Source organism: Mustela nivalis (genome assembly GCF_964662115.1).
Source record: "Mustela nivalis genome assembly, chromosome: 10".
Lineage (NCBI taxonomy): Eukaryota > Metazoa > Chordata > Mammalia > Carnivora > Mustelidae > Mustela > Mustela nivalis.
Window position 1 is genome coordinate 38,636,236 of NC_139029.1, and position 25,910 is coordinate 38,662,145.

General features: G+C 36.0%; 1 protein-coding gene across 1 annotated transcript in view; it reads right to left on the reverse strand.

Moving 5' to 3' along the window:
- The window catches only part of FAF1 (Fas associated factor 1), a 481,294-nt gene that overhangs the window by 418,315 nt on the left and 37,069 nt on the right, over positions 1 to 25,910 (reverse strand). The window contains exon 2 of the mRNA XM_082688355.1: positions 1,685 to 1,753. Within this exon, the coding sequence (XP_082544481.1) occupies positions 1,685 to 1,753 (69 nt within the window). The remainder of the gene's footprint in view (positions 1 to 1,684; positions 1,754 to 25,910) is intronic.

Consider the following 25,910-nt stretch of genomic DNA (forward strand, 5'->3'; position numbering starts at 1 on the left):
CACACACACACACACACACACACAATTTGGCACAGAAATACACATATGAGTTGAATTTATTTATTAACTTTTAGGAAAATTAATAGCTAAGTATGCAAGGAAGAATATCCAAGAATATTCTCTACAGTTGTGTGTATAATAGCAAAATACTGCAAAAATCCTAAGTGTCTAAAAGCATAGAACAGATTGGTAAAATTATTATGTTACAACCACCCCTCAGCATACCATGTAAACATTAAATGAACATTATAAAGAATGAGCAGTTAACCACATTTACCTGGACATTCGTGACAGGTTGTTAATTGAAAAGTGCAGATTACAAAATCGTAGGACTAGAATTACCTCATTTATATAAAAAAAATTTTAATCATGCAATTAAGAGGAAATACCCTTGCAAAATACACTAGAAAGTGTTAATTGTACAAGCAGATAATAGAGGCTTTTTATATTTTAAGTAAAAATTTTAACAGCAGTAAATCTACACAAAACATACAGACAACTGATAGTTGATTATATCTACATATCTAATTTCAGTTCTATAAGCACACATTTCAAGTTTTGACCTTTGAAAATAACACTTCTTCAAAATAGTAATTTAGACTTTCTTAGGACTTCAAAGGCCCTCAGGGACACCTGTGTCATCCCAACACAACCAGTACTGTTCCTGTACTGTTAAAAAAATTCATGTTTAGTTTGCCTTGCAATTGTAATTACAATTCTGTGAATGTGTAGTGCTGTGCCAGGATTTGAGTTAGTGCCTTCCCCCACTCAAAAACCTAAACCACTTCTATAATAAACTCTCCAAAGATCATTTTTAAAATTTAAAAACACACACACACAACAAAATGTGAGTTAATAGTTTTAGAAAGGAATGCTCATCAGTGAGAGCCCCAGAAAGTGAAGGGAAAACATCAAATAGAATTATTCTGACATTCAGACAACTCTGCATTTTCTCTCCTACCAAGCACCTGCACCAAAATATTACAGAAGAGGAACCTTAATTCATAGTAACATAAGAGAACAACTTTAAGAATTGTTCAAATTATCTAAGAATTCATAATAATTTAGTAATTTACTACTAAACTAAATACAAACTTCATATTAAAGACATTCAGAGTTTATTCATTTAGATTAGAGTTATAAATGGGCTATGATATGCTAAATCACCTATAAAGAACATTAAAGACATGGAAGAATTAATAAAATTTGATTACTGGTCCAAAAAACAGAAAAAATTTCTTGAAATAACTCAGAGAGGGAAAAACAAATATTGTATGATCTCACTTACATGTGGAATCTAAAAGAAAATGGAATTCATAGAAACAGATTAGATTGCTGATTGCTAGGGATGGGGGACAGTGAGTGAAAGTGATCAAAGAACACAAACTTCAAAGTATAAAAGGAATAAGTTCTGGCAATGTAATGTATAGCAAGGTAACTACAGTTAACAGTACTACACTGTATACTTGAAAATAGCTTTAAAAAGTAAATCTTAGAAGTTCTAACCACACACAAAAAAGTAACCATATAAAGTGATGAATGTGTTAACTCACCTTATTGTGATGATCATTTCAAAATATGTATGTGTATCAAATCATCACTATACACCTTAAATTTAAACAATGTTATACATCAGTTATATCTCAATAAAGCTGGAAAAAAGAACAAAAATAAAAGTACTTACCACTAAGTCCCAATTATTCTGTTCAAGCAATGTAATAGCTTCATCAATATTTTCAATGCCAGTACATGCCTGGAAGCAAAGTGAGAATTTTAGATACAACTTTGGGAATGAAGAGGTTAATCTTAAAAAAATAAAAAGCATAAACATGCTATTTCACTTTTAAAAAGGCATATGAATAAAGCCACTAAATACCTAACACTTCTGAGCATTTTACAAATATGGTTTCAAAATTGTTAATTATAAAATAAATTTACATTACACTGAAATAAAAGACAATAAATTAAAGCAATAAAAGAAAGCATATCTAAATGTTGAACTTTGGAGCTCAGAATGATCTGGAGATTTCTAATTGCCCAAAACAACTTTTACTAAAAAGTTTCTTTTTTTTTTTTTTTAAGATTTTATTTATTTATTTCACAAAGAAAGAGCACAAGTAGACAGGGCAGCAGGCACAGGGAGAGGGAGAAGCAGGCTCCCTGCTCAGCAGGGACTTGTTCCACAACCCTGGGATCATCACCTAAGCCAAAAGCAGACACAACCGACTGAGCCACCCAGGCGCCCCTATAAAAAGTTTCAATGTGGCTCCACACTGGGCATGGAGCTTACTTTTTTTTTTTTTTTCAAGATTTTATTTATTTATTTGACGGAGAGAGATTACAAGAAGGCAGAGAGGCAGGCAGAGAGAGAAGGAGGAGACCAGGCTCCCTGCTGAGCAGAGAGCCCAACTCGGGCTCTATCCCAGGACCCTGGGATCATGACCTGAGCCGAAGGCAGAGGCTTTAACCCACTGAGCCACTCAGGCACCCCTGGAGCCTACTTTAAAAAAAAAAAAAAAGTTTCTCACAGACAACCATGTAAAAAAAAAGACATGCAATCCATACCTTATATACCTTATACAAAATTTAACTTAAAATAAATAACAGATTTAAAGTAAAACCTAAAACTCTAAGACTTGCAGATCTGTGCCATCTGCTTATGGTGACCACTAGACATACATGGCTAGTGAGACCCTGAAATGTGCCTCAAGTGACTTAAGATGTGCTGTGTTAAATACACATGAGGACAGGATTTAGTACAAAAATAAAAATGTAAATACTTATTATTAATTTTGTGTGGCATCTAGCTGGCTCAATTGGTAGAGCATGCAGCTCTTGATTTCCAGGTTATAAGTTCAAGCCCCACACTGGATACAGAGATTACTTAAAAATAAAATCTTTAAATATCATAAAAATAATAATTTTCTATTCAATGTGTATTGAGACAACCACTTTGAAAATGTTGGCCTAATTAAAACATAATGTTTAGGGGCACCTGGGTGACTCAGTCATTAAGTGTCAACCTTTGGCTCAGGTCATGATACCAGAGTGTTGGGATTGTGCCCTACGTTGGGCTCCCTGCTCAGCGGGAAGACTACTTCTCCCTCTCTCACTTCCCCTGCTTGTGTTCCCTCTCTCACTGTGTCTCTGTCAAATAAGTAAAAATAAATAAAATCCTTTTTTTTAAATGCTTAAATTAATTTCACCTGCTTCTCCTTAATTTTTTTAACATGGATACTAAAAATTTTTCAATTACATTTACGACTTTCATTCTATCTTTAATACTGAAAACATAGGAAGGAATCTTCATGAGTTTTAGATACAAGAGCAAAAGCAAAACCCAAAAAATTTATAAAATGGACTTCTTTAAAAGAAAGAACTACTGCTCTTTGAAAGACACTGTTAAGAGAATGAAAAGGCAAGCCATAGACTGGGAGAAAATACTACAAAACACATCTAACAAAGGACGAATAACTACAATATAAGAATTCTCAAAACTCAATTAAAATAAATAACAAATAGCAAAAGATTTCAACAGAAACTTCCCCAAAGAAGATCCACAAATATACACGAAAAAATGCTCAACAGCATTAATCAATAGGTAAATGTAAAACAAACACAGTGAGATTCCACTTCTATACATTAGAGGGCTAAAATCCAAAACACTAACAATATAAAGTGATGGTAAGGATGCAGAAAAAACAGAACTCTCTACACTGACATATGTGTGATGTACAAATGTATCTCAAAATTATATGGCCACTTTACAAAACAGGCAATTTCTAAGAAAGTTATGACACAGTAATCCCACTTCCTAGGTATTTACTTACCCAAAAGAAATCAATTTACATTCACATGAAATTATAAAATGAAAGTTTACAACAGCTTTATTCATAATCAGTGAAAATAGAAGACTGCCCAAATGTCCTTCAACTATACATTCATACAACAGAAAACTATTCAGCAACAAAAATGAACAAATTATTGACAACTCAAAACAATGTGGAGAAATCCTCAAATGCATTATGCTAAGTGAAAGCCAATCTCAAAAGGATACATACTGTGTAATTCCAACTATGTGACATTTTAGAAAAGACAAAATTATAAAAACAAAAAACATATTATTACCAGAGGCTTAGGGTAGGAATAAGGGTTGACTACAAGCACCAAGAGGGACATTTGGGGAGCAAGGCAGGACAAAATTTGATTCCTTGATACCATAAAAATGCAACAAAGCAAACAAGACATTAAAAAATGTGATCTTTATTTTAAGCCAAATGAAAAAAGCAGGGATAACGAAAGGTTCTAAAATACTAATAAAAGCAGCTAAGAAGAATTAAGATAGGGCAGAAGTTGCACAGGGGGAACAGGAGAGAAAAACTATAGGGGGTAACTGTGAGCCTAACAGCAACAAATATCAGAAAGCACCAGCAAAAATACTTCCTCAATGACATCATCCTTTTTTCCCTCAGAAAAAAATGTAGGAGGTAGTTCCAAGAGGCTATCCCCTCCATAGAAATACTTAAAAATGGTGTCAGAATAAAATTTCTCAAAACTCTGGAAATTAGTCAAAAGTTTACATCAACCAAACAAATGCTGATACATGAAAAAGGTACTTCAAAACAGGTGAAAGCTTTATGATGTTTTTACTTCCCTTTCCCCACTCCTGGCTCTGTGGCAGTCTTGAATATACAAGCCCACATTTCAACAGCTGAACCTTGGTCCCTGGTTCTAGATGGAGCAGAGCAGACTCTGTTCTCAAAGAATATGTGTTTGTCTGCTGTGACCTGTGCAGGGCTACCTGCAGGACTGACTCAAGGCTCTCTCCTTTATTTTAACAACTTGAAAATCTCTTAGTACAGAAGAGCAGCTATGCAGAGGGCATTCTTCAGAAAAAATTTTAAGGCAAATGAAAAACGCATTGCCACCTGAGAAAAAAATATTCCAGTTAAAGCGAACAGCAAGATATGCCAAAAACCTGAAAGAAAAAATGGCAAGGGTTTCTTTGGGAAATTAGGACATTAAAAAACATTTAGAAAGCCATACATACGTGCAAGGCAAGAAACCTAGTCAGAAAAGACCTGAGAAAACTACTCGCTCATCTCTAGGCTTAGCAGAAACAGGAAGTAAAGACACAGTAGTAAACAGCCTAAGTGTTAGAGTGCTACAACACAAAGCCAGTGTGCAAAGACTAAGAAAGGATTTTCTTTCTTCTCTTTTTTTCTCTTTTCTTTTTTTACTTAAAATATTCAAGGAAATCTCTCTCCTACTACTAGCAGACCACAGCTAAAGAAGAAAAGATTTCAGAGACTATTATGTACAGAATATCTGTGTCCCACACCCATATACACACACCAAAATTCATATGCTGAATCCCTAATCCCCATTGTGATGGTACTTAGAGATGGGGGGGGGGGCTTTGGGAGATAATCAGGTTTAAATGAGGTCATGAAGGTGGGGCCCTCATAATGGGATTAGCGCCCTCTATAATGGGATTAGTGCAGTTTATAAGAAGAGACACCAGTAGGTGTTTTCTTTCTCTGTGTCTCTGCCTCTCTGCCTTTCTGGCTCTTTCTCCCTGCCATGTGAGAGCTAAGGGACAAGGTGGCCATCTGCAAGTCAGGAAGAGAGTTCTCACCAGAAATCAATCATGCTAGCAACACGATCTCACTTTCACCCTTCGAACTATGAGAATATAAATCTTTTCTATGGTATGTTATCATGGTAGCCCAAGCAGACTTGAGACAGAGACAGCTCATCACCAAAAAAAATTATAAAAACAGTTTAGAAAAGTCAGTAAACAAACAGAAAACAACCCATAGAAAGCTACAGAAAACAACCCACAGAAAGCAACAAAAAACAAACCATAGGTGGAGGAGGAAGAATCTAATTTCCAGAGTTACACAATATTTAAAATAATCATTTTTCAAAAAGGAAATTGTAATGTATGCTAAGAAATAAGAAAGTATGACCCATTCAAAGGAGAAACTGACAGAAACTGTCTATGAGGAAGAAGAGACATCAGACTTACTGGGCAAAGACTCAATCATCATCTTAAATATTCTCAGAGTTCAAAGAATCCATGGACAAAGAGCTAATGGGAACCAAAAAGACAATGCACAACAAATAGAGACTATTGGTAAAGAGATACAAATTAGTTCAAAAGGAAACAAAGAAAAAAATTCTAGGGCTGAAAAGTACAATAACTGAAATGAAAATTTAACCACAGAGTTTCAATAGTAACTATGAGAAGACAGAAGGATCAGAGAACTTGAGGGTAGATTAAGTGCAATTATCCAGTCTGAGGAGCACAAAGAAAAATGAACAAAGCTGAAGAGATATGTAAGACCCCACCAAACGTACCAATAGAGCCATAATAGGGAGCTCCCGAATGAGAAGAAATAAAGAAGCAGAAAAAATATTTGAAGAAATAATGGCTAAAAACTTACTGCATTTGGGGGGGGGGGGGGGGGGACAAGAAACTACACATTTAAAACATTCAACAGAGTCCTGAAAGAATAAATGCAAAGACATCCATACCAAAACAATTGCAATTGAGAGATCAAAAGCCAAAAAGAATCATGAAAGTATAAAAGAAATAAGTACTTCATACACGAGAGATTCCCCAATAAAATTAACTGTTAATTTCTCATCAGAAAGTATAAATGCCAAAAAGCAGTGGCATGATATATATTTAAAGAACCAAAAAAAGAGGGGGGATAGAGTAACTGGGTTATGACTATTAAGGAGGACATGTGATAAAATGAGCACTGGGTTTATATGCAACTGATGAAACAGTGACCTCTACGTCTGGAACTAAATAATACACTATATGTTAATTAACTGAATTTAGATTTTAAAAAACTTAAAAAATAAATTTTAAAAATTTAAAATTTTAAAAAGCGCGCGCACGCGCGCACACACACACACACACACACACACACAAATAATAACCAAAAGCAAAAAACTGATCCTTTACATCTAAAAGGAAAATTAAGACATTCCTAGATGAACAAAGTTAAAGGAGGCTGTCACTATTAGACCTATGCTACAAGAAATAGTAAGGAAGTCCACTAGGGGAAACAAAAGGACCTGAGACAGTAACTGGAAACCCTAAAAAGAAATAAATAACACTGGTAAAAGTAATTACATAGGTAAATACAAAAGCCAGTATTACTGTATTTTTGGTTTATAACTTTTTTTTTTACATGATTTCACAAACAAATGCACAAAATAAAAATTATAAACTGACATTAATGAGCACAGAATGTATAAAGATGCAAGATGTGATAACATAAAGAAGGAGAAATGGAGCTATACAGGAAAAGATTTTATACACTACAGAGGCTAAGGGTTTGTTTGGGTTTTTTTTTTTTTTTAAGATTTTATTTTTAATTTATTTATTTGATAGAAACACAGTGAGAGAGGGAACACAAGCAGAGGAAATGGGAGAGGGAGAAGCAGGGTTCCTGCTGAGCAGGGAGCCCAATCAATCCCAAGGCCCTAGGATCATGACCTGAGCCAAAGGCAGATGCTTAAGACTGAGCCACCCAGGCACTCCTGAGCTGGTATTAATTCAAAATAGATCGTTATAAATTGGAGAGGCTATAATCCCTAGAGTAACTACTAAGAAAATAACTTACAGAAATAGAAACGAGAGAGGAATCAAAACAGTTCAATACAAAAAAGTTAACTAAACAAAAAGAAGATAGTAAAGAATCAAGAAAATTGAGGGGAAAAGAATGACATGCCAAAAACAAACAGCAAAATATCCAACTAAAGGCATTACTTTAGGTGTAAATGGATTACACTCTCCAATAAGAAGGCAGAGATAAGCAGAATGGATAAAAAGACATGATCCAACTATACGCTGTCTACAAAAGACTCACTTCAGATCCAAAGACACAGGGGTGAAAAGTGAAAGAATGAAAAAAATATATGTGCAATTAGTAACCAAAAGAAAGGTTGGACGGCTATTCTAATATCAGATAAAGTAGACTTTAAATCCAAAAATTTTGGGCGCCTGGGTGGCTCAGTGGGTTAAGCCGCTGCCTTCGGCTCAGGTCATGATCTCAGGGTCCTGGGATCGAGTCCCGCATCGGGCTCTCTGCTCAGCAGGGAGCCTGCTTCCTCCTCTCTCTCTGCCTCCCTCTCTGCCTACTTGTGATCTCTCTCTGTCAAATAAATAAAATCTTTAAAAAATTAAAAAAAAAAATTTTTAAATAAATAAATAAATCCAAAAATTTTATAAGAGAATAAAAAGGACATTATACACTGATAAAAGAAACAATTTATCTTATAAAAATAAGAAATATATACATACCTAATATCAGAGCCTCCAAAGTAAATGAAGAAAAAATTGACAGAACTGAAAGAAGAAATAGTTCTACAGTAACAGTTCTACAGTAATAGTAACAGGATACCAAAATCCTACCTTCCATAAAGGACAGAACTCAACAGAACATCAGTAAGGAAGGCATCTGGGTGGCTCAGTTGGTAAAGCAACTGCCTTCATCATCCTGAGTCCAAGGATGGAGTCCCAGATTGGGTTCCCTGCTCTGCAAGGAGTCTCCTTCTCCCTCTGACCCTCTCCCCTCTCATGCTCGCTCTCTCTCAAATACAGTCTGTCTTAAAAAGATATCAGTAAGGAAAGAGAGAACTTAAAAAATAGTATAAACTGACTAGTTACAATAATTGTAGAATGCTCCACCCAAAAACAACGTAAACACTATTTTTCTTAAGTGTTAATGGAACATTTCCTAAGATGAAACATATGAAAACAACTTTCAATGAATTTTAAAAGACTGAAATCATACAAAATATCTTATGACCAAAAAGGAATTTACACTTGTAAATTATCTGCTTTAAAGAAAGATTTAGGGGACACCTGGATGGCTCAGTCAGTGGAGCGTGCAACTCTTGGTTTCAGCTCAGGTCATGGGATCTCAGGGTCATGGGATCAAGCCCAGCATGTGGCTCTGTACTCAGTGCATAGTCTGCTTGTCTCCCTCCCTCTGTTCCTCCCCTGACTTGCACATACACACACTCTCTCTCTGTCAAATAAAACCTTAAATCAAAAAAGATTTAAAATCAATAATCTAACTTTATACCTTAAAAAAAAACAGAAAAAAAAACAACCCTAAACTTAAAGCCAGCAACAGGAAGAAATAATAAAAATTAGAGACTAATAAAACAAAGAATAGAAAAAAAAAGAATATCAACAAAGATCAATTCTTCAAAAAGATTAACAAAACTGACAAACCTTTAGCTAGACTGAATAAGGAAAAGAGAGAAGACTCAAATTACAAAAACCAGAAGTGAAAGTAGGAATATGACTACTGACCTCACAGAAATAAAAATGAAAATAACACTATGAATAACTGTATGTCAACAAATTAAATAACCTATATGAAATGAGAGAATTTCCTAGAAACATACTATCTACCAAAACTGACTCAAGAAGAAATAGAAGATCCAAACTGACTTATAACAAACAGATTATATCAGTAATCAAAAGCATCCCAGTAAAGAAAAACCAAGGACCAGATGGCTTCACTGCTGAATTCTACCATTTAAAGAAGAATTAACACTAATCCTATAAATCTTCCCCAAAAGACTAACAAAGGAAAACCTCCTAAGTCATTCTATGAGGTCAGAAGCATCCCAGTAACAAAGTCAAACAAAGAGAGCACAAAAAATGAAAACTACACAGACCAATATCCATTGTAGATATAGATGCAAAAGTCCTCAACAAAATACTAGCAAGCCAGAATATATTAAAAGGAGATTTTTATATATATTAAAAGGAGATCAATACACAAACTCCAGGATTGCAAAAGTGGTTCAACACAAAGGAATCATTACACCCATATAAAGACTGAAAGAAAGACAAAACAAAACAAAATCAGTTTAAACAATGCAGGAAAAGTATCTAAAAAATCCAAACTTTCATGATAAAAGCACGTAAATTATGAATAAAAGGGAACTTCTTTGACATAAAAGATATTTATGAAGAACCTACAACTAACAGCATACTCAATGATGAAAGACTAAAAACCTTTACCCTAAGATCAAGAACAAGGTAAGAAAAGCCACCCTTGCCACTTCTTTGCAACATTATATTGGAAATTCTAGCCAGATCAATTAGGCAAGAAAAAAATAATAAAAGACATCAAAATCAGAAAAAGTAGAACTACCTCTATTCCCAGATATGATGATCTTAGACATAGAAAATCAAAAGGACTACACACACACACACACACACACACACACATGCACACAACTGTTACAGCTAATAAATTCAGCAAAACTTCAGGATAAAAGATCAATACACAAAATTTAGTTGTATCTCCATACACTAGCAATGAATAATCCGGAAAGGATATTGAGAAAATAATTCCATTTATGATATGGTCTAAATGAATAAAATATATAGAAATAAATTTAACCAAGGAAGTAAAAAACGTATATACTGAAAACTATAAAACACTGCTCAGCAAGATTTTAAAAAACCTAAATAAGTGACAAGACATCCAGTGTTCATGGCTTGGGAGACTTAGTACCATTAATAGGTTATACCACCCAAAGAAATGTACATATTCAATGGAATCCTTATCAAAATTCCCACAGCCTTTTTTGTAAAATGGAAAAGCTGATCCTCAAATTCAAAGAGAAATCCAAGAGGCCAGAAGAGTGAAAACAATCTTGGAGCACCTGGGTGGCTCAGTGGGTTAAAGCTTCTGCCTTCAGCTCAGGTCATGATCCCAGGGTCCTAGGATGGAGCCCCGAGTTGGGCTCTCTGCTCTGCGGGGAGCCTGCTTCCTCCTCTCTCTCTCTGCTTGCCTCTCTGACTACCTGTGATCTCTGCCTGTCAAATAAATAAATAAAATCTTTAAAAAAGAGTGAAAACAATCTTGAGGTGAAAGGAAAAAAAATCAAAGTCAAAAGACTCACAATTCTGATTTCAAAGCTACAATATCCAGAGTGATACAGATACAGGATAGACATATAGACCAATACAACAGAAATGAGAGTCCAGAAATAAACCCATACATCTACAGCCAAATGATTTTTGAAAAAGGTGCCAAAACAATTCAATAGGTAAAGTACAGTTACAGTGCGGAGACAAGTGGATACTGACGCAGTGCCCTTCCCTTATTCATTATTTATTATTGCATATGCTGGATTTTTCTGGATCAGTTTTTTTCCCCCAGGAAATCTCCTAAAGTGAGAAAGACTCAGAATATTCCTTCAGGCACCACCAACTAGTTTCTTTCTCTGCCACAAAAGATAGGCCAGTTCTTTAAATATATTTCCTCTGTATGGTTCTTTTTATAGTTCTAGACTGCTGTTAAGTGTCCCTCATTCAGAATTAGTCATTAACAATTAGAAAGTACATTAACTTTTGGGCTCCTATTTTTTAGTGTATGTCCCTACTGGTCTCTTCATTTCCCATTTCTTGCCTACACCTTTCCTTGAACATATATCTGGTTCTACCCTTGCTCTCCTAGATAGAATACCGGGTTTTTAAAACAAGGAATATTATTTTATACTACAAGTGAACCCCTTACCATGAAGAAACACATCTTTCAAAATTGAAGTGAAATTCACGTAACATAAAATTAAAGTGTACAATTTAGTAGCAATTCACTATGTTTAGGATCGTACAACCACGACCTTTATCAAGTTCTAAAACATTTTCATTACTCTGAAAGAAAACCTCATGCCTGTTAACAGTCGCTCCCCATTCTTTCTTCCTCCCATTTCCTTGCAATAACCAACTTGCTTCCTATTTCTAGATTTACCACTTCTGGAGGTTTCATATCCATGGAATCATACAATTTGTGACTTTTTGTGTCTGGGTTTTCCCACTTAGTATGTTTTTGAGGTCATCCATATTATAGCATGTATCAATACTTCATTCCTTTTATGTATGTCTATAGTACACTTTTTATCTATTTATCCATTGATGGGACAGTTGGGTTGTCTCTATATTTTGACTATTAAGAATAAAAACTGCTATGAACATTTATGTACATGTTTTTGTTTGGATAGAATTTTTTAATTTTCTTGGAGATATATATATATATCAAAGAGTAGAAATGCTGGGTCATATGGTAACTATGCTTAACTTTTTGAGGAGTCATCAAACTGTTCTCCACAGCATGAATCATTTTACCTTCCCATTCAGTACATGAGGAGTCCAATTTTCAATGGTAAATTTTATGTTATGTAAAACTGGCCACAATTTTTTTTTATAAAGAAGAAAAGCCCTTTCCCTACCGAATACTTTGGCAACTATCACCAATTAGTTATACCTGGGAATCCATTTATGGATTCTACTGTGTTCTATTCATCTATACATCTAATCTCCTGCCAGTAAGGACACTGTATTTATAGTAAATTTATAGTAAATCTTAGAAAGAGATAAGTATCTGCTGCTTTTCTAAGAAATTTTAGCTATCGTAGGTCTTTTCTTCTCCATGTAAATTTAGCATCAGTTTGTCAATTTCTATGCAAAAAGCCAGCTAAGGGGTTGCCTGGGTGGCTCAGTGGTTTAAGCCTCTACCTTTGGCTTGGGTCATGATCTCAGGGTCCTGGGATCAAGCCCCACATCAGGCTCTTTGCTCAGTGGGAAGCCTGCTTTCCTTCCTCTCTTTCTGCCTACTTGTGATCTCTGCTTGTCAAACAAATAAATATATAAAATCTTTAAAAAAAAAAAAATAAAAAGGCCAGCTAAGATTTTTACTGGGATTGCAGTGACTCTATAATCCACTGGGGAGAACTGGTATCTTAACAATACTGAGACTTCTGATGAATAAAAATCTGTCCACATTAATTTAAATTTTATTTTCCCAGTAAAATTTATCCCATATGTGTTTTAATTTATCTCTAAGTGATTTCTGAATGCTACTATAAGTGGTATTCTTCTCTTAAAATTATTTTTAAATTTTTAAAATTATATACTGATTTACTTTCAGTAGCTTTTCTATAGATTCCTTATGATTTTAACTGCACAAAACCATGTCAACATAACCATAATAATACTTGTTTCTTATTTTCAATTCACAAACTGAAGTCTTTCACTTCCTTTCTTTGACTTAATGCACTGGATAGAACTTCCAGTAAAATGTTGAATAAAAGTGATGATAGTTCTATTTTTAACTTTTTGAGGCACCTGCATACTGTTTTCCAGCATGGCTACACCAGTTTTCATTCCCACCAAGAGTGTAAGAGGGTCCCCCCTTTCTCTACATCCCCACCAACATCTGTTAATTCCTGAGCTGTTCATTTTGGCCGTTCTGACAGACATGAATTAGTATCTCACTGTGGTTGATTTGTATTTCCCTGATGTCGAGTAATGCCGAGCATTTCTTCAAGTGTCTGTTGGCCATTTGAATGTCTTCTTTGGAAAATGTCTGTTCATGTCTTCTGTCCATTTCTTGATCGGATTTTTGGGGGTTTTTTGGGTATTGAGCCTGTACTCTGAAAACTACAGAACACTTGCAAAAGAAATTGAGGAAGACACAAAGAAATGGAAAAACATTCCATGTTGATGGCTGGAAAAACAAATACTGTTAAAATCTCTATACTACCCAAAGCAATCTATACATTCAATGCAATCTCTATCAAAATACAAGCAGCATTTTTCACAGAGCTGGAACAAATAATCCTAAAATTTGTATGGAACCAGAAAAACCCCCAAATAGCCAAAGGAATGCTGAAAAAGAAAACCAAGCTGGAGGTATCACAATTCCAGACTCCAAGCTGTATTACAAAGCTATAATCATCAAGAACTTACAGTACTGTCACAAAAACAGATACATAGATCAGTGGAACAGAACAGAGAACCCAGAAACGGACTCTCAACTCCATGGTCAACTTATCTTCAACAAAGCAGGAAAGAATATCCAATGGAAAAACAATCTCTTCAATAAATGGTGTTGTTGGAAAATTGGACATCCGTATGCAGAAGAATGGAACTGGACCACTTTCTTATGCCATACATACATACACAAAAAAACTCAAAATTGATGAAAGACCTAAATGTGAGACAGGAAACCATCAAAATTCTACAGAACACAGGCAGCAACCTCTTCAACCTCGGCCATAGCAACAGCCCAGTCTTGCTAGACAGGTCTCCAAAGGCAAAGGAAACAAAAGCAAAAATGAACTACTGGGACTTAATCACGATAAAAAGCTTTTGCACAGCAAAGAAAACAGTCAACAAAACTAAAAGGCCACCTAGAGAGTGGGAGAATACATTTCAAATCACTTACCAGATAAAGGGCTAGTCTCCAAACTTTATAAAGAATTTAGCAGTTATTTTGATTTTGCTATTCTGGCACAATGTTTGACTATGGTACTTTTACATTTCTAGAATATCCTCCACTTTTATTTACTTGGATATTATCTCTCCCTTATCGTATCTATTCTCCCTTATCTATAATCTATTGTCCCTTATGGTATCTCGCACTTACCATGTAGCTGCATCTCATTCCAGCCTCTATGTCATCATTTAAATGCTCTCTGTATTTTATTGTGCTGATTTTCTCTAATCTACATCCTATTTCACTTTTTTTAACTATGTAGCTTTCCAATTTACTCATCTATTCAGTTTTGTTTTGTTTTTTTTCCTTTCAGGGCTTTCAGATTCTCGTTTTCTATTTAACTATTCTTTTTATTTTTTTATTTTAAGTAGGCTCCACATGCAACGTGGGGCTGGAACTTAAAAACCCTTAGATCAAGATTTGCATGGTCTATCAACTAAGCCAGTCAGGCGCCCACAGTTTCTTTATAAAATCCATTCTGTAACTGTCAACTATACTCTTTCTCTATCTTATGAATTCTGTTCTCTGTTGCTTTACATATTTTAAATATCTATTTCAAAGTCTCTTTGAGATTGTTATCAATTCTTAAGCTGTTAGTTCTTCAGTTTTGCTATCTGCTGACTGTGTGGCTTCTCTGTGGCATGTAATAGCTGACATTAAGTTCATCTTCAGCAGTATTTATTTTCATGCTTTGGGTTTGGTGGTATCCTTATAAAGTGTCTCTTGCATTTACCTTGGTTGAAACTTTAGGCATTTTGTAAGTTCCAGACCAGTTCTTATTTGTCTTATTCTTATTTCTTATTCATTTTATTCCTATTTCTTATTTAAATCCAGAGTCTTTTTTTTTTAATATTTTATTTATTTATTTGACAGACAGAGATCACAAGTAGGCACAGAAGCAGTCAGAGAGAGAGAGAGAGAGGGAAGCAGGCTCCCGCTGAGCAGAGAGCCTGATGTGGGGCTTGATCCCAGGACCCTGAGATCGTGACCCGAGCTGAAGGCAGAGGCTTAACCCGCTGAGCCACCACCTTTTGATACAATCCTGTAGTTCCAGTTTTTTGTGGATGATCCCTTTTCCACCAACATTCCTAAGTCAATACTCTTTCTTTGCCACATCCCTGAATCCACGGGTAGAATTTTACCAGATACTATATATATAGACAGATACCAGGCTTTTATAACTCCTTGCTTATACAGGCCTGAGGTCTTATTCTTCAACTCCAGGCATGAGATCAGTGTCCAGTAATACAATATCAACATGAAGTTCAAAAGACCATCTGCCTTCAGCAACTGCCCATTCCCATGGCAGTGAATTCCCTTTTGAGTTCTAGTATCTGGGCACTCTGCTTTCTTGCTTTCTGGTTTGAACATGTTTAATTTTTTGTTGTTGTTGCTGTTTTATTTTGTTGGTTGATTTTATTAAGCATTAACAGAGAGTCTTTAGCTCCATCTTTCACACTATCTGAAAGTCTATCATTAACTATTTTTCTTTCCTTTTTATAATAAAATTTCTTGAACATAAAAAGAAAAACATTCCATACCCTGGTATACCCCTCCACCCACATTTAACAATTTTATTATTTGCCATATATATTTCAAATCCATTTTTTAAGTAAGAAAAATTAACAGATGGTTTAAGTCCCTAATCCTTCTCTATTTTACATGCTTTCCTTCTTCCTTCCCTAACAGTCTGAGAGTTACATCAGCATATTTTATATTTTTACATTATATATATAAATTCAGATACAAAGTCTTAGATAAATCTTAGCAATCTGAATCTATCCTTTAGTACATTATAAAAACCACCAGTGTTTTTTCTGGTATAGACACATCTTAAATATAACTTAATGTGTTTAAGACATCTTTAAATATAAACTTAATAGGCTGTAAGATATTCACATCTTCAATTTTTCCTGGTTTATCAGATTTTTCTTCCAAATCTTCGTATTAGTTTGTATGACCACCAGATTTCAATAGAATGTATCCCCAACTACTCAGCATGGTGCCTAGCACATAGATGTTAAATAAATATTTGAGTAAATCAATGAAGAGAAAAAAATTTGACTATCTTATGGCTACGTGTAATGTTACCTTTTTGGTTTCATGTATTTTTGCAGTGCATGTACTATATTGTCATCATATCTATACCACTACATTAGGTCTGATTTGACACAGCAGGGTCTATTTCAGATGATACACATATAAAATTAGTATATACTTCATTTTAAATTTTAATTTTTTAAGATTTTATTTATTTATTTGAGAGAGAGAGAGAGAGCAAGCAGGGGGATCAGCAGAGGGAGAGGGAGAAGCAGTCTCCCTGTAGAACAAGGAGCCAGACAGGGCCCAATCCCAGGACCCCAGGACCACAACCCTAGCCCAAGGCAGCCGCTCAACCGACTGAGCCCCCTAGGTACCCCAATTTTGAAATTGATTTTTTTTATTTTTAAAATTCTAAGTTCACAAATGCATTCACCTTACTGCCTTTCAATTGCTTTCCTCTCTCTCTCTAATAAGTGACTGGGTTAAGAGGAAAATATTCTAATTTTATACAGCACTAAGTTTTTGAAAAATTTATGTCACTTTGAAAAAAAAGGCAAGTGGTATGAAGAGGTTTTAAACATGACTAAAGTGAATTTCTATCTAAATTCAAGGGTTAATTTTTCTTTAAAGAAATAATGTCGGGGAGCTTGGGTGGTTTAGTCAGTGAAGCGTCTGCCTTCAGCTCAGATCTTGATTCCAGGATGGAGCCACACATTAGGCTCCCTGCTCAGTAGGGAGTCTGTTTCTCCCAATCCCTCTGCCTCTCCCCACCAACTGTGCAGTAGTTCTCTAATAAATAAATAAAATCTTCAAAAGAAAGAAAGAAAGAATGTCAAACAAAGGTCAAAAGTTTCCTTAGCAACCAGCTAGAAAAACAAATTCCTAACACAACATATTGAAATAGACTTTAAGTATTAAAACAACTCTCAGGGTGCCTGGGTGGCTCAGTGGGAAAGCCTCTGCCTTCGGCTCAGGTCATGATCTCAGGGTCCTGAGATAGAGTCCTACATCGGGCTCTGCTTCCTCCTCTCTCTGCCTGCCTCTCTGCCTACTTGTGATCTTTCGCTGTCAAATAAATAAATAAATATCTTTAAAAAAAAAAAAACTCTCTCCTATATTATTTTTCTCTCATCTTAATGCATTTTATATTAAAATTATAATCTTATAATTATCTTAGTCATACGAGTGCTTTGAGAAAATCATAAAGGAAGTGATGACCTATGTGGACAAGACCGACAGTAACTCTGAAGTTATGGCCCTTGTGACCCTCTCAGGCTGGCACAAGGACAACATGCTGACTTCCAGCAGTGAGACACATGGGTTCAAAGACTAGAAGACCAACAGGAAAAAAGGGAATGTGGCAAGCATGACACTCCATTATCTCTTCTCTTCACACCCCCAAACCTGCCCTACCAATAAGCCTTTGCAGGTAGGTCATATCTACAAGACTGGAGGCATCATCACCAAGCCCATGTACTGAGTGGAATCAGTGTCTGTCAAGCACAGATTGGTAGTGACCTTTGCCCCCTGCAACATTACCCACAGAGATCATGTCTCTATAGATGCATGCACCACAGGCCCTACCCAACTACAGCATGGGCCTCAACATGAAAAACACTTCAGTGAAGGACATCAGGTGGGATTACAGACAGTAAGAAACAGCCTTCCTTCAGAGGTGGGTAGCTTTGTCTCTCAGGTGACCATTTTTAACCACTCCTGTAACATTACAACCAGCTAGTCACCAGTACTGTCACATGGCCCATATAACCTGCAAGTTTGCTGAGTTGTAGAAGATGATTAACTGCAGCTCAGGCAATAGGCCTGAAGACAACTCAAAGCTCTGAAGTCCGGGGACTCAGCTGGAAAGCATCTCAAAGTGCCTGCCCCTTAGTCACTTTGCTGTGTATGACATAAGGCAAACAACAGCCATTTGAGGTTATCAAGGCCATGGAGAAAAAGATAGCTACTTGGCCATGAAAGTGGCCAAAAAATGAGTGTGTGACAGCTATTTTAAGTCCTTCAAGAGTTGGAGCCTATAAGTACTGTTTACAAAGCAGTGGGTGTCCACTCCCAAGCATAAGACCATCACTACATGCAAGTTCCCAGAAACACACTATAGCACTGTGCAAAGAATGTTGTTTTAACTATAGGTATGGCAGGCTGAAAAGATATGGCCGAGAGCCCATGAATATTACTTTATATGGCTAAAGATGTGACTAATTTAAGTGTCTTGAGAGTAGTTTATCTTGGATTATCTGAGTGGGCCCTAAATGTGTTTCTTAAAAGACAGAGGCAGGGGTGCCTGGGTAGCTCAGTGGGTTAAAGCCTCTGCCTTCAGCTCAGATCATGATCCCAGGGTCCTGGGATCAAGCCCCGCATCGAGCCCCACATTGGGCTCTCTGCTCAGCAGGGAGCCTGCTTACCCCTCCCCTCTCTCTCTCTGCCTACTTGTGATCTCTGTCAAATAAATATATAAAATCTTTAAAAAAAAAAAAAAAGACAGAGAGTTTTGCAATGAACACCTTTACAGAAGAAAAGATGATATGAATACCAAGGCAGAGACTAGCGCTATGTGCTAACAGAGAAAACTGTCCTGGTGACATCATAATTTGGACTTCAGGTATCCAGAACCATGAAAAAAAAAAAAAAATTTGTTGTTTTTAGTCACTGAATGAATTTATGGCAATTTGTTGCAGCAGCAATAAGAATCTAATACAGCAGGCATATACTTAGACAAAATTTTTTTTTAAGATTTTTATTTATTTGGCAGACAGATCACAAGTAGGCAGAGAGGCAGGCAGAGAGAGAGAGAGAGGAGGAGGCAGGCTCCCTGCTGAGCAGAGAGCCCGATTCGAGGCTCGATCCCAGGACCCTAGGGATCATGACCCGAGCTGAAGGCAGGGGCTCTAACCACTGAGCCACCCAGGCGCCCCTATACTTAGACAAATATTGAGCAAGACTAAGCTGTTTATACAAAGTCACACAAAATTAGAATTCCTAACCCAAAATTTTAGTTTATAAGGAAATGCCATTTAAATATGGTAGAGATTCTTCAGAGATATTCAAACTGTGAAATCTAGACTCCCTAATTTTCCAACAATGTTGCAAATACCACACAGAGGTAGAAAACCAAACCAATATTTAATAAGCACTATTTACCAAGAATACCAAGTAGCAGGAATATTAGAAGTGACCGAAAAGCAAAAATTTAGTAAGATATCAAAGTGAACAACATGTATGGCTTTCCCTGAAAACAAACGGAATTTCCTCAAACACACATAAATATATACTGACACATACATACATTTATATCTATTTAGTTCATATCTCCCACTCAAATTCTTTAACAATAGCACCCATCCTGGTTAGCATTAACCACAGCTTTAAACAAAAAATGATAAAAATAAGACACCTTTAGAGAAAGGCAGTCATAGGAGTTGTCATGTATATTAAAAACCCCCCAGATTCACAGTTAATCCCAGGTAAAGACCCAAATAAATAAATAAATAAAATCCTTCCTTGCAGCAAAAGATAAAACCTTGAACAGACATGAAGTTTGCCGTGGCCTCCAAGTACCCTCTTATGAATCACTGCCTTCAGAACTGCCAATAGTTAAGATCAAAGGCAGAAGTTCTGAACTATTCCTAGAATCAATTATTTCCTGAAGGCAAAGGTCTTTCTTCTCTACCCAAAGATTTCATTAACATCTAATTCTCTGTATTAAACCCGTCCCTGCTTAAAATCCGTAGAGGTCTATTTATTATCTTTTTTTTTTTTTTTACCATATTCTGATTCTGACAACAAAATGGGTCTTCCTTTTCAAATGACATTGAGTGACAGTTGGAAAAAAGCAAAAGAACTTAAGTACAGTCAGATTCTAATTTTAATAAAACCATTCACCCAAGTCCCCCTTTAACTATCACCACCACTACTTCTTTTCCTCGCAAAAACAGATGGGGTTTTTTTTGTTTCTTTTGTAGGTTTTTTTAAACAATGAGAACGCCCCAACTACCATCATGAAAAAGTTCACTGTCTAGCAAGGCAAATACACATGTAAACAAACTATAAGAGGATATATGACCCAACAGTCATACTAGGTATTCACCCAAAGAATACAAAAATACTAATTCAAAGGGATACATGCACACTGATGGTTACAGCAGCATTATCAACAAAAGCCAAATTATGGAAATAGCCCAAGTGTCCACTGACTGATAAATGGGTAAAGAAAATGTGGGGTGTGTATGTGTGTGTGTGTATACACATTCTCTCTCTCTCCATATATAATATACATAATGGAATATTACTCTGCTGTCAAAAAGAATGAAACCTTCCCATCTGCAACGACATGGATGAAGCTAGAGAGCAATATGCTAAACAAAGTAAGTTAGAAATAGACAAATACCATATGATTTCACCCATATGTGGAACTTAAGAAACAAATGAGCAAAGGGGAAAAAAAAAGAAAGAGGCAAACCAAGAAACAAACTCTTAACTGGAGAGAACTGATGGTTACCAGAAGGGACGTGGTTGGGGAATGGGTTAAATAGGTGATGGCGATCAAGGAGTGCACTTATTTTGATGGGCACCAGATGTTGTATGGAAGTGTTGAATCACTCTATTATACACCCAAAATTAATACTGCACTGTATGTTAACTGAAATTTAAATAAAAACTTTGAAAAAACTAACAGGGATGCCTGGGCGGCTCAGTCAGTTAAGCTGCTGCCTTCAGCTCAGGTCATTATCCCAGGATCCTGAAATCAAGCCCTGCATCAGGCTCCCTACTCGGCAGGAAGCCTGCTTCTCCCTCTCCCACTCCCTCTGCTTCTGTTCCCTCTCTCACTGCGTCTCTCTCCATCAAATAAAAAATCTTAAATAAATAAATAAATAAAATAGACTGTAACAGTATGCAAAATGCATAAACGAATTTTCAAAAGAGAGTAAATGACTCAGAATCTACTTTCCAGAGAAAGTAGTCCTTGAATAGGCTTTTGAAGGATGAAAGTAGAGTTTCCAGGCAGAAAAAAGGTAGAGAGAAACAATGTACACAGAAAGCATCATGAATGCATGAAATTATGATATGTTTTGGGGGAAGCAGGTCAAAGTCAAGAACACTGCACCCACATCTTAGTTTCTAAGACTTTTCCCCCATAAAATGAACCAGGGTTCCTTGGAGTAATGTCTGATTCTAGGATTGAGGCAGGCAATATAGAAGATTAGCCTGGAATACCCTGCTGCAGTGCCAGAGAGCATGTAAGTGTTCAAATACAAAACACACACACAACAATAAGGATATGTAAGAAGAATGTAGTCATTCACTGAAAGACCACAGTCAAAACTGGGACATTCAAGCAACAAAATAAATTGATACTGGATTATAACCAAAAGTATAAAATAAATATCCATGAGTTCTGACTGATATACATACACACACACACACACGCACACATGCAAATAAGAGGCAAACTTCCCATGTAGAATTCCAAATAATTTTTGTAGATACTCAGTCTTCACAAAGACAGAGTATAACTTCTTACTCCCGAGGGTAGGATGCACATAACAACTTGCTTCCAAATAAGTACAGTATATAAAGGGAGGGACGGAGTAACTTTATAGTGGAAAAACAAACTTTATCCCACCCAGGTGGTCAAGGTCAAAATCAACAATGATGTCAAGTAAAGAAAATGTTCATCTATCTCTGTGGTTTTCCTCTCAAAAAACCATCACCCCAGTCTAATCATGAGAAATACATCAGACAAATCCTAACTGAAAGACAACCTGACAAGTACTCTTGAAAACTGTCAAAATCATCAAAAACAAGGAATGCTAGAGAAACTATCACAGCAAGAGGAACCTAAGCAGACAACAACTACATGTATAAAATCCTGAACAGAAAAGAACATCAAGTAAAAAATAACATATGTTATATAATACCAAGGTTCTAAATGTTCTACTAGTTAGATTTATATTGACTTTATATTGACATATAACAGTTTGGCTTTGAAAGCACCTTCCTGGCCTGGAAGAAATTCTTCTTCTTTCAATTAGCTGTTTTCCCCCTTCAGTTTATTGATGACTAACAAAAATGGCTATGCTCTTTGAGACAAAATTAACTTAATAAATCAAGTGTAAAAGTTGTATTGATGAGTTATAAATATTGTAAATTAATAATCAAAGTTATCTGCTTCTCTAAGTATTACTCAGGGAACTAAATTATCACTCAAAAGCTCAAGAAACCAATAAAAGGCTAGGATTCTAGCCAATTTATTCATAGCCTTTTGAATCAGACATAGAGGTGTCTGTTCCAGGTGGTTTCTTCTCGTTCACCCTAAGACCTAGAGATAAGATATAAGAGTTAACAGTCAGAACTCAGCAATACTCAACTGACATAATTTTCAAACTAGGGAAATGAGGCTAATGGAGAACATTCAAAATCATTTGGAACTCCCACACAAAATTCTTACCACTCACAGCAAACAAGTTATTTATTGTAAGCCAAGCAACTTACATTATCTCATTAAATCTTAGCAACACTAAAAAGTGAATACCATTATGTCCATCTTAACAATGAGAAACAAATTTCAAGGAAATTAAGATAGTAAATTTTATGATCTGTGTTCTTTACCACAATTTTTTAAATTACGGGTGGTGAGGAGGCAGGCAGGGAATAGTGGCAATGCTATACACAAGTCGGATTTCAGAGACATTTCCATTCACAGTTTATACAAATTAAACCCAATGCTTTTGAGGCAACTGTAAGATTTTTAGGATGCACTGTCCATCGGTTAGAAACATCGGCCTAGAATTTTATTTTTGGTAGTCATCATCATATGGTTCATAAGTGAAGCCACTGGCATGGATGACATTACCCAAGTAAAGGACTGAGAATGGAACTTTATTAGTTTCCTATTACTCCTATAACAAATTACCACAAAACTTAGTAGCTTAAGGCAACACAAATTTATTATCTAAGACTACTGGAGGTCAGATGTCCTAGAAAGGTGTCTATAGGGCTGCTTCACTTCCAGAGGCTTTTCTTTTCTTTTTTTTTTTTAAGATTTTATTTATTTATTTATTTGAGAGAGAGAGAGAGAGAGATCACAAGTAGGTAGAGAGGCAGGTAGACAGAGAAGGGAGAAGCACGCTTCCTGCTGAGCAGAGAGCCTGATGCGGAGTTGGATTCCAGGACCCTGAGATCATGGCCTTAGCCAAAGGCAGAGGCTTAACCCACTGAGCCACCCAGGTGCCCGACTTCTAGAGGCTTTGAGAAAAAATGTTCACTTGCTTCTGGAAGCTACAGGCTTCTGGAGGCTGCCCTCAATCTTTGGTGCCTGGTCTTGCATTACAAACCCTTTTATCTCTCTGCTTTTGTTGTTAAGCCACCTTCTCTCTAAATTTCACCCTCTTGCCAACCCTTATAAGGACCCTTGTGATTATATTTGGGCCCATCTGGATAATGCAGCGTAATTTCTCCATCTAAATATCCTTAACTTAATCATCTTCAAAGTAGCTTTTGTCATGTAAGGAAATATATTGATAAATTCTTAAGACTGGGATAGGAACATCATTAGGGAGCCATTATTCTTCCTATCACAAGAACCCTGAAGAAAATTTAAAATGAAAGACATTTTAAAGGCTTCCTTGTTTATTATAACAGAATCACCATTCTCCCACTCATTAAGACATAAACTTTTTAATCATCTTTCAATCACTCCTTCACAACTTCTAATCTCTTTCCTCTTCAGAACCTAATTTTGATCACTCTTTCGTAGGGATTTTTTTTTTTTAAATTCACTACACTCATTCAGATTCTCAGTACCAAATATCTGAAATATTATGATAGTGTTATAGTACCCTCTGTGTGTTCTGTGTTTTCCACTATGGGTCCACTCTACCCACCAATATTGGATTAATCTTTGTAAAATACTGCTTTAGCCATTTCACTTCTTCTATTGAAAAATATTCCATGGCAGTGCCTAGGTGACTCAGCAGGTTTAGCCTTCAGCTCAGGGTAGAATCCCAGGGTCCTGGGATCAAGCCCCATTCAGCGGGAAGTCTGCTTCTTCCTCTGCGCCTTCCCTCTGTTTGTACTCCCTCTCTGGCTCTCTTTCTCTCTCAAATAAATAAATAAATAATTTTTTTAAAAGTCTTTAAAAAAAAAAGGAAGGAAAAAAAATCTTCCATAGTATTCAAAGCCTATCTATAGTCTGGCCTCTGCCAACCTATTCCATTGACTATAGTTCATTTTGTCCCCCAACATACGACATACATATATATAAACCCTCTGATTCCCATTTTGATTTTCCTATCTGCATTCTTATCTATCCCTTCCATCCTTAACCTTATCTTTAAGATTGAGCTATCATTTGTCCATCATTATGTAACTTTCTAACTTCTACAGTATTTAGAATATACATGACAGTTGACAACTAGTATATGCAACATTATAAACTTTTTTCTGTATATAGCATGGTGGTTTCAGATGCTGTTTTCTCAAATTAAATTTTCCCAATCAGTTCTCTTTCCCCTTTCAATTGCCAACTGAGATTATCTTGTTTGGATATTACTAAGCTACTCAATAGGTAGAGATCATTGCCCCCCAAAAAGTAATGCAGCTAAAGAATGGAGAAAGAATAATGTAGGGGTTTTGGGGGGTAGGAGAAGAATAATTCAAACAAGATGGGATCAGGAGGGAGACAAACCATAAGAGACTCTTAATTTCACAAAACAAACTAAGGGTTGCCGGGGCTGGGGATGAGGGGGGTGGGGGGTAGGAGACGGTGGGGGAGTTATGGACATTGGGGAAGGTATGTGCTATGAAGTGTGTAAACCTGGCGATTCACAGACCTGTCCCCTGGGGCTAATAATACATTATATGTTAATTTAAAAAAAAAAATGGAGAAAGAAGCAGAAAGAAGATCGCAGATCTGAAAAAGAGTATGAGGTAATCTGAATCTACATTCTTTGACAGCAAGGAAATATGATTTTCGTGTATGTTGCATGACCACCTCTGTGGATAGCTGGGGCTTCAGCCACCATACTGGAACCCCCCCTTCCTAGACAACTGCCCAGATGCTTCAGGATGTAATGCTGTGTAATGAGACCTGGGTTATAAAAAGTCCTGCATAATATATAAAGTAACTGAAGACCTGTCCTACTTCTGAAGAAAACCTCAAGGAATGCAACTACAATCATAGCTATTACTCAAAGAATAAAGTAGGACACATCTTGGGGCCTATGACATCAAAGAAAGGGAGCACCTGATGAGTTAATTTTACTTTGACAAGATGATGAAAGTAAAGGGCTTATACAAGTATAATCATATTTTGGCTATTCTCTGTTTCATGAATTTTTTTTTTTTTGTTATTTCTATTGTTAGAGGTGCTAGTAATTATACTAAGCCAATGATTATAAAAAAAAAAACTTAGTATTTCTCAATCATACAGAAATTCATACAATTACATACAATCTCAATCATACAGAAAGAATCTAACAGGTGATCCTATAAAGTTAGTTTTTATATACCTAGTGATTT